This window comes from Sinohyriopsis cumingii, chromosome 8 (genome assembly GCF_028554795.1).
Source record: "Sinohyriopsis cumingii isolate HCF-2022 chromosome 8, ASM2855479v2, whole genome shotgun sequence".
In the NCBI taxonomy this organism is placed as follows: domain Eukaryota; kingdom Metazoa; phylum Mollusca; class Bivalvia; order Unionida; family Unionidae; genus Sinohyriopsis; species Sinohyriopsis cumingii.
The window spans coordinates 11248155-11259099 of record NC_142968.1 but is presented as its reverse complement, the minus strand read 5'-3'; the positions used below and the strand labels follow the sequence as shown (position 1 = coordinate 11259099).

At 35.9% G+C, this 10945-nt stretch overlaps 1 protein-coding gene across 2 annotated transcripts in view; it reads right to left on the bottom strand.

Moving 5' to 3' along the window:
• Window positions 1–620: 620 nt before the first annotated feature.
• LOC149792973 (uncharacterized) overlaps window positions 621–10945 on the bottom strand; it is a 31179-nt gene continuing 20854 nt past the window's right edge. Inside the window, exons 1-2 of one of the 2 annotated variants that reach the window (XM_089966263.1) lie at window positions 4702–4789; window positions 621–3855 (exon numbers count right to left, since the gene is read on the bottom strand). In XM_089966263.1, coding sequence (XP_089822389.1) covers window positions 2663–3814 — 1152 coding nt within the window. In that variant the 5' untranslated portion in view covers window positions 3815–3855; window positions 4702–4789 and the 3' untranslated portion in view covers window positions 621–2662. Of the gene's footprint in view, window positions 3856–4701; window positions 4790–10945 lie in introns of those variants that run through there. The other variant, XM_089966265.1, reaches the window with a different exon arrangement.

The window sequence follows — 10945 nt, the reverse complement described above, 5'->3', positions numbered from 1 at the left end:
AACAAATTTAGTAGAATAATAGGGCAATCGTAATGTACAAATCGAGTAAAATAATAGGTAAATCTAAATGAATACATCGCGTAGAATGATAGGGTAATCTAAATGAATACATCGCGTAGAACAATAGGGAAATCTAAATGAATACATCGCGTAGAATAATAGGGAAATCTAAATGAAACAATCCAGTAGAATAATAGGGTAATCTAAATGAATAAATCCAGTAGAATAATAGGGAAATCTAAATGAATACATCGCGTAGAATAATAGGGAAATCTAAATGAATGCATCTCGTAGAATTATATGGAAATCTAAAGGAGTATAACATGTCAAATAAAAAAACTCATTCTTAATCAACAATTAATGAAGAACAAAACGGCAGTCTTTATGACCAAATCATGTCGAATTAAAGGATAATCCCAATAAATAAATCCTTTGAAATTAAACGGAAATCATAACCTCGCGTCTTTTATTTCTTTCTGTGCATTACGACTGCAGATGAAATGACAAGAGAATAATAACGAACTCAAGAAGTCAAAGGGTGAGCTATAGACCATTCCTGTGGACAGTTCGTCAGTATTCCCCACCTTACGCGTCAGCAAATAAAATACTGAATACATATATTGATTTTATATATGCCTGAAACTAGAAAGACATTTAAAACAGAAATTGATGCAAACACTTCCGTATGCCTTTCTTGCTATCAAACAGCTTTATTTCCTCATAAATCTTTCAAAATATGCTCTCAAATGCAACAGGAAATATCTATCAGAATATAGGTCAAGCACATAATGCATATTAATTTAGATAATTGTGTTCAGAAAATTGAGGTCCATATTTCTACAGCAATAGTATCGTGCAGGAAAATTGAGCAAGTATTGTACATTTAATTTAAATGGAGCAAGACATTTTACAAATTAGCTGTAAAAGGAAGAGAGACTGAAATGAATGTTATAGAAACTGAAAACTCATTTCAGACATTTGAAGGATCATTGAAAACTCATTTCATACATTTGAAGGATCATTGTTTACTTGCCTGACATGAATCCAATAGGAAATACTTAAATTCAATACCCATCCAATACGAAATACTTTAATTCTTGTATGAACCCATCTCATCCTGCCAAACTCGTCAAAAAGTTTGCTAATAGTATTTTTATTAAGTCATTTGATCATTGCTATTTATAGGATTGTTGGCAGATCTGTGCATTCGAACATTTGAAACTCATTCGAAATAGTCTATTCTTTTGAACTTGAATACGTGTGTGTGTGTGTGTGTGTGTGTGTGTGTGTGTGTGAATTGCATTTTTAACATAGCTTTAACATTTGTTTATCTTTGGTATGACTCGGACGGAGAAGATACCCATGAACTTCCGCATCCGAGGCGGATTGTAAATTACTCTTACAATTTTTATTTTATAGCTTTGATAAATAAATTATTTGCTTACGTTTTACAAAACTTGATGGTTTTGTTTATTTTTAATACTTAGTTTGTGAACACACACACACACACACACACACACGCACGCGTGCGCACACTATCATTATTTTCTTGCTTTTCTTGCAAATTTAGAAAGCCTTCACAATAAATAATGTTATCGAGAAAAAAAAATCTTTGGAATATCGGGTTATTTGTACGATTTTTTAAATAAGCAGTTAGTGGAAAAAGTAGCATATTTATTTCATACTGTGAATGCTGAATAAAGAAGTAAATGCTCACATCATAATTATCAATTGAATATACTAATTGGATTAAAATTATAAAAAGGACCATCTTTGAATTCCTTTGTAACTTATTAGTTTTCGTGGCATTTACAAAACTGACACCATCATAGTGAATATAATCTAATTTATTGGTCAATAAATGAAAAATTAGTTTTGTTAAAATTAATAATTATTTAATTCATTTATCTGTATGTTTATTTATCGGTACATATAATTCAATTAGGTACATTCAGATGTGATATTCTCACCAAAAACAATAAGAATACGTGATCGAAAAACAAAATTGAATGAAATTGAGTTTATGGGGAAAAAAATTACCTATTATAGTTGGCGCTTTTCATTAGGATGTAAGGACAAATGGATAAAAGAATTCAAGCTTTAGAACTATGAGACCCAAATAACTGACGAAATCAAGCGTTATACCATGAATTACGATCTGGGGATAAAAAGGAACCAATGATACAAACTTACACAAAAACAGTTCCAAGGTTAAACATCAATGAAACTTTGGGTCAGTCATTTACCTCAATATTGTGTTCATGGGATTGCACTGTTAACCGAACGCAATAATATTTACTGTAAGGCGTACGATTATAGCTTCCATTGTGCAAGACCAATATCGTGGAATGTGGAATGTGGCATGTGGCTGTGCCCATTAAAACCTCGAAAGAAAGGTCTATGATGGGTGTGGATAGATCATATTTTCCGCTGACACACTTCTGTACTGGCTTAAGACAACACAACGTTTTTGAAGTTTCCAAAGACTACGAGACAGGAACCCAACTTAATGCATGAGTTACAAAATGAAAGCATAGGTAAACATTGCAAACGGATCGCATCTTAAAATATATTGTATGTAAAGTTAGTACGCTGTACGGGCTTAAAAACTAAACGTTCTCATTTATTTTCGATTATCTATCTGATGCAAAACTTTAAACATTCACTGCAGACTGCAGTGTTTTGTCAGTTTTAGTCTACGAGTAATGATAATTTTCCTTTTGTCTTTCTTCGTAATGAATTCAGCACAGTCTATATATCCGGCGGTATAGGGTACCTTTTTGTATAATTTAACTAAAAGCTTGTGATTGTAGCTTGTATCTGGATGTTTCGACCCTTCAAAATTACCTGCTTTCGTCGTTTGATGCACAGCTAAAATAGTTTCAGTTGCATCTATAATTCGGTGCTTCTTCCTCCGCGCATTAATTACCAGCCAATTATCGTACGCGTTTCGCCCAATTACAATGTCTGGTATATCCTTCCACGGATACGATGATGATGTGATAAAGTAGTCCTCCGCATAGGTGCCAAACAACTTCCCTCTTTTCTTTGAAACACTTTCTAATCCGCTCCATGACGATCCTTCCTTCCTCGTTAAATTATTTACATTGGTTCTTTTCCCAATAACTAAAGTATGTTCTTTGAACGTTGAATTGTTTTTAAGTATTTCCAGTAGCGTTTCGACTAAATTGTCTGTAAACAATATATCACTATTGGCAAATGAATAAAATTCGGAATCAAACCTTTTCATCACGTCCAGATACATGTGTTTTAGAACTGGGGCCCCTTGCGCCGCAGTTGTCCTCATTGGAAAAACTGTCCATCCTTTCCGCGAGCATTCCTCGGCTAGGGAAGTTTCATTTGTGAATACCACTGGGACAACAAGAGGTCTTAAAGATAACCAATTCAGTGAAGTTATATTATGAACGGTGTATTTGTCTTTGCTTTCACGCCAGGTTGTAAACAATGTCAACAGCGGGCGTGTCCGATTTTTGCAAGTTTCTTTTATATTATTTGTCCATGGGTCAGATATATTCTGAAAATCGATTATAAAGAGAGTTTGTTTTGCCGACATAGACGGCTTTTCTATGGTCTTGACGGAAGAATCGTGAAACTGTAACGTTCCATTATCCTTTGAGAAAGATACTAGTGGGTCTAAATTATTGTTCCAAATCATGATTTGACCACCTCGTTCTGATCTGTACGAGGCAGAAGTATTCCATTTCTCGGGAGCACGAGAGTAGAGGTATAAGTAGACAAAAATACAGGAAAAAGACAACAGCAAAATCTTTGTCAACCTGCGACTTCGAAACATCTGTGCAGAGAAAGTGTGGCCTGTCAACTTCAAAGTTCTTCCTGAAATTGTAAAAGGGTTTACATAATAACTTTTTCATTCCTGTGTAATTAAATAATCCTTAGGTGCTAAACGATGTGTACACATGTTTTCAAACGTACTTCTACATGTATACATTAGCCTACATGTTTGTAAACTATTCCAGAACTCATAAATGGGGCTCAAAATTATTTTAATTAATTATTTTTTGCTAAAACTTCTTAAAAGCAGCATGGTACAATCGCGTACAATCAGCTTTATTCTAATCTATATTTCACGTAAATTCATGAAGGTTCCGAAACTTAAAACTCTACAATTGATTGATTTCATTTGAGCCATTATATATAAATCCTTCTCACATAACCATGTATCCAAATAGATCTGGGACCCAAAGATAAGAGTTTCCCTCATTGTAGTATATATTGGTGTTAATTTATAATTATGTCATATACATACGTTGTAACTGTAATTAGAAATGCAGCGGGTTTGTGCAGAGAGCGGATTCATAAATTCCGTTTATCAAGCGAGTGGGTTCTCGTGCAACAGAAGTCCTCCCTTTTTACGTGTTTCCATCCTTCCCGGGGGATGAGCTCAAGTGGTTTAGGGTGCTGATGCATGACAGATAAGTACTAGATGCCGCGAACAAATGTGGACTATAAAGTTAATACATTCCTTAAAGGAATTGTGCTAGTGAATTATGAATATAATTAAAGCACTGAAGAAAGAAAGAAAGAAAGAAAGAAAGAAAGAAAGAAAGAAAGAAAGAAAGAAAGAAAGAAAGAAAGACAATATTGAAGAGAAAAAAGACGGAAACGCCAAGACAAATAGAAGAAAATAAACGTTGATAGATAGGTATTGCCTTTACTTACAAGCACTCCTCTCGTCTGCAATAATTATCACATTCCACTACAGTAAGAAGAAACGAGGACACAACTGAACTTTTCAAGTCAGCGAAAGACTTTCATTTCAACCGTATTCATATCCCAAAGTGGAAAATGTGTTGGGTAACTTTTGACTCCACCCACTTTGACATAGCTTTTGATTTGATTGGACAGTGGGTAAGAAACAAATAGTATACTTTCATCATGTAACTAATTTCTCATTTTACAGATATTTTTTGTGGCTTCTGAAATACCTACCAATTGGAAAAGACACCTCTGTCACGTGGTTATTTTCTCCTTGAAGAGTTTCTTTGTTGTGTAGTCTGTGCCACGAAGAAACATTGATCACGTAAATAACTAGGAATGTGTGCATGGAGCTCCCACGACATATGGATGTACGGAAGAATAACACTATGCTATGCAGCATGAAAACTAGAAATATTTATAACACTAAACACGAGCTGAATATGTCTCTAGATTCATGGAAACAAATCGACCTGTGTTACCCATCGGTTGGTGAATTGAATAAAATTGACCTATCGCCATGTGTCTGTCACACTAGCATACTAACCAGTCAGCAAGCGAAATTAGACACACCTGCAGGCGTTGCTTTTGTCCACCAATTTCCTTAGAGAGACAGATTGTCGCGATAATACGTTCGATATCGTAAAAAATTTTGAATTTTACAAGGGCTGGTCAATGTCCGTTCGATACCAATAGAATGGTGTCACTGGAGAGTTTGTAATTCAAACAGTTCATATACATGAAACGGAGAAATCACATTATCCCATTCCCAAAAACTAGACGAAACTTGCATGGATAAAGGCTTGTGGTCAACTGCATTATCAGATAAAATGGACAAAGCTGATGGCGATTGCCACTTGTTTGTGTAAACAAAAATAAGTTTTAAAAAGCATGTCCTTTCGATAATCTGAAGGAAAAAAAAATAGATGAGAACAAGAAAATAGAAATTGCAACAACAAACTTGAAATAAACTTGTCTAGAAAATGAGTGAAAAATTCCTAACCTCGGGTGTTGTTATACATGATATATCTTTTGTGGAAAGCACCGGATATTGGATTATTCTAAAGTTCTACATTTATATTTTAATGTTGTTTTGTCTAATAACTAGTGTATTATCGTCTCGACCTTTCAGACTGTTGAGTGTTTCATTTACATTCAATCACTGAGCAGAAAGCAGGTTGGGGAATGAATATATTAATTAATCAGAAAGATATACAAAATGAATGGTTTCACCTATTTATCGTACAACAGTACTTCTAAACAGGAACTATTTATGCTTCCGGTATATATTTATAATTCAGTTATATCTAAGCCAATCTAAACAAACGTTAATTAAATTAATTAATGTTAATTAAATTAATAAAGGCAAGCTAGTATAATAAATATAAGTACATCTTTTGGAATGAAATTCCTTTTCATATAAATATGCTCTCAGATCTCCTTAAAATTGATTTTCATGATTTACTAAAACAAAAAACGTAGGTTATTACTATGCTATCTTGAAATACCATTACAAATATTGTCTATTGTAGAGAAACGTGGGCAAATTGCCAATTTTACATTTTAAGGAATGATAAGAATCGTCTTGAGTGAACCTATGACTTAAATGGAAACATTTATTATTCAGATACTGAAAACTTCCCAGATGTTAACAGGTTGTCATGTCGCGCGTCTCGGTAGCTAATTATGGCTTTATCTTGCTTACGGTCATTTATAAATTGACCTGCACGATCAGAATGGTTGCTTGGCCATTACAGCGCAGTCGAGCGAAGGAAGACATGTACACTGGACTGATGTGCATAATATCCAGGGCGGATGTACCTTGTTGCTGTACCCAGTCCTATAAAAACGTGGATCAGTCGACTCAGACGGATCTCGCTGTTTCCATGTTTAGTCCGTGAAGAAAATAATCCTTAATCCTTAATCACATAATCGTTATTATGGGGCGACGAGTCCTTTATCATTAAATCCCCCCCCCCACCTTTGCAAGCCGGGATTTTTTTTACTAAAACAAAAATGGTATATCCGCATAGGTAGAGATATCATATCTGGCTGAAATAGTGATCGATATTGATCAATTCCGATTGACACAAATACCTAGATTTAAAGATATATGTCATCAATTTGAGAATGTGAGTATAACAGATTTGGCGGAGGAAACAGCGTTTTCAGTTTGAGAAAATTACATTACCTTCGGCATAGGACTGACGCCGTTTCTTATTATAGTGTACTACCTTGAAGACAATTATTTGACATTTGTTGTTGACTGCTTCAGTGGCCAAAGTGGTTAGAGTGTCCGCCTCTGATGTGGAAGGTCAGTAGTTCAAACCCCGGCCGAGTCATACCAAAGACTTATAAAAATGGTACTTGCAACTGTCTCGCTTGGTGCTCAGCATTGAGAGGTTAGTGTTAAAGGTGGTCGGCCTGGTGTCAGGATAATGAGACTAGGTGGGACATTATGCCACATATCTGTGGAATGATACCCCAGTGCTAGACATCACTATAAACTGCCACACTGTATACAAGGTAGTGATATGACTGAAAATTTGTTAAAGCTACGTTAGAAATCCAAGTCACACACACACACACACTTACTTATTATTACTCGTGTCTATCCTTGCGTTCGTCAAACCTTGATTAACTTTTGTGTCTGGAACAGTTTCGGGCACTGTGGCAAGATATCTGTTTTCTATAAATGCATTTTGGGATTCTTGTCCAGTATAATTACTTTACATGGAATACGATCTATCGAAGATCTGGTGGTTAAAATATATAGTTATTCAAATGTCTTCAAAAGGGAAACTATTTTTAAAACTGTCTTTAATTATAAAATTTCATTTTCATATTTTACAGCCATTCATGGGCTATGTAAATCAGCGCTCGCTCGTCTTTGTCACTGAGCGTATTTGGTTATTGCACATGCACCTTAAATATACCTATATTTGAATCATACAATGCCAGTATATATGGGTACTGCACACGCACCTTAAATAAGCCAGACCTTGAAATATGTGTTATACCATTACCACAAGTTTTCAGGAAAACAAAGCTAGTTTATGGAATAACAATGTCAGTTCCTTCTTTCACAGAATTGTGGTAGTAAGACAACGTGCTTCTTCGTTTTGCAATGTAAGTAATGTTTTTGTTGTTGTAGGGTTTAACGCCACTTTTCAGCACATGATAAGCTATACATGGCGGCCAGTATAACTGGTGGAGAAGAACCCTGGAAAATTCCGGAAAGAACTACCGACCCACGAGAAGCTACTGGCAAGTTTTCTCACGTACCGACGTTAGCCGAGCCTGAGACTCGAGCCCACGCAGACAGAGGTGAGATGGCAGTGATCCTGAACGGGAAGCACTTTTGACAATTCGGCCATTCGCCCTCCCCCCCCCCCCCGTAAGTAATTGGGATTCGCTTCTGCTGTATAGTTGTCATCCAAGCGCAGCAAATTAAAAAACAGACGATATAGTAACATTAATAAAGGGGCCCCGAGTGGCCGAGTGGTCTAAAGCGCTCTCGGTTACGGATCACTGCCATCTCACCTCTGTCTGCGTGGGTTCGAGTCTAGGATTCGGCCAATGTGGGTATGTGAGAACGCTTGCCAGTAGCTTCTCGTGGGTCGGTGGTTCTTTCCAGGGTTTTTCCGGGTTCTTCCTCCACCATTAATACTGCCATGCATAGTCTATCGTGTGCTGAAAAATGGCGTTAAACCCCACAACAACATTAATAAATGACCGAACACTGGATAAAATTCATGTTAAAGCACTTACCCGGAGATGCAATCCCACCCTCCGCCAATTCCATTTCCACTGTAAACGGACGTCTTATAAAGTTTTCTTAAAATACCATGTCATAGTTATTGCCTGTACTATGTACGTTATTGCCTGTACTATGTACGCGCTGTTTTCTTGATTTGGTACCCGATACTTATTTTTTGTGCATATATTTCCAGGAGATATTTGTAAGCCCTTAATGCCGTTACATCATTAATTCCTTTGTTGAGCGAGGTTTTGTTCCTGCTAGAAAGCAGATACGCTTTCATCCCTAAAACGTCAAAGGCTTGTATAGCAGCTACATGTTTCTAATCACAGTCCCTCATAAAAAATAAAACATTCTCTTATTAAAAGTTCATGTGGCTTTGTGTCATTTTGACAGAATTTGTGACCCCTTGTTAAGCTCTGCTAATTTTTTTCCCCTCCCATTTTAGTCAAATTTCGTAGCCTCACGTGCTATTTCGAGAATGAAAATCCCGACCGATATGGAAGCGGGTGTTCGAAGATGCTTCATGCAAAGTAAAGCGAAAGCGTACGTGCATGCGCGCGTGTGTGTGTGTGTGTGTGTGTGATAGTAGTACTATATCTAGCAAATTATGAAATTTAATTCCATAAATGTAAGCATGGTTATACAGGGGAGCAGTAGCGGGTAAGACACGAAGAACGAAATTATTATTTAAGGGGTAATCTTAATGGTCAAATCGTGCAAAGCAATGGGGCAATTTTAATGGTCAAATTATGTATAGCAAAGGTTCAATCTTAATGGTCAAATCATGTAGAACAAAGGGACAATCTTAATGGCCAAATCATTTAGAAAAATGACGCAACCTTAATGGCCAAATCGTGTAGAACAAAGGGAAATCATAATGGTCAAATGATGTAAAACAAAGAGGCAATCTTAATGGCCAATTCATGTCGAACAAAGGAATATCGTTATGGCCAAATTATGTAGAACAAAGGGGTAATCGTAATGGACAATTCATGTCGAACAAAGGGGTAATCTTAATGGCCAAATCATGTGGAACAAAGGGCAATCTTACGGGTAAAATCATGTAAAACAAAGGGCAATCTTAATGGCAAAATCATGCAGAACAATAGGGAAATCTTAATGACCAAGCGCAAATGTAATAAACGAATCATGTAAAACAAATGGCGCAAATGGCGAAGTCTGTAGAATAAATCTTTAATGTCACTAAACAAATAATGTAAAACAGAAACGAAATCATCACCTCACGTCTTTAATTTCCTTTCTGTAACTTCCGACCGTAGATGAAAAGGCACGAAAATGATACAGAACTCACGATGTAAAATGGTGGGTTATAATGGTGTAGGGTAGAGCATACTTCCTATTAATTCATTTGAACTGGCTTTCGACAGCACACTAAAGAAGCTAAACTAACTCTCTCTCGATCGATCGATCGATCGATCGATCGATCGAACTTAGAAAAGAAATAACAAAAAGTCGTAAAAGGTCAAAGTAAGAAGACACCCCAAAAGAAAATTCTGCCATACTTCTGAATGTTCATAAATATATCCACGAAACAAGACGTATTTAATACTTACACTTATATTTTAAGTAATACATTTGTAAACAAAATTAAATGGACATAGTTAAATATAACCAGTGCAATGTTCTCTCTCTCTCTCTCTCTCTCTCTCTCTCTCTCTCAAAGGTTATTTCATTAATTACATACCTAATGTTTATTCTCTATACTTTTGAAATTTTTCGTGTCCTTCAGTATACGAAATGTCTTTTTTTTGGATCAGTTTGAATGTTTTGAGAAAGAACCAAGATGAGCTAGACAATTCGTGTTCAAGTCTATGTTTATTAAGACGACGGTTAAACATGTTTAAAACAATTAACATTATCTTTCTGCGCGAGATTGTGCGATACTGGCCTTAACATTGACTACAAAATGGAACCTAGTCTTTAACACTATATGGTTTGCAGTAATGGATAAAAAATTTAAAGCATCTATAGGTAGCTATGTAACAGAAAAATGTGGTACATATAGGCGCTAACTTATGATACCGTCCTATGTACTATGGAGAGATCGAAAAGTATACAACTTGTAGAACACAAAGCATTTAGAAATGAACAGGACTTACGTTTTTCTCGCTCATTCCGCCTCTCTCCTAAATTTGTTAATTTGCCCGCTGTCAATTACTTTGCAAACATTAATTTGCCCGCGGGCAATTACTTTGCAAATCTTGATTTGCCCGCGGGCGATTACCTTGCTAACTTTAATCATGTGGATTAGTAAAGCTTTACACGGTGTTAATCTTTGAACTTGATAATGAGGTTGTTTAGAGATGTGTCGTATTGGTTCAGTTAATACATGGTCATGCATTAGGTTTGGGCAAGTATAGGTAACAACCTCGGGTTTATGATTGTTATTAATTTGATTTGTTTCATTCGTTTGTCAAAAAAGAG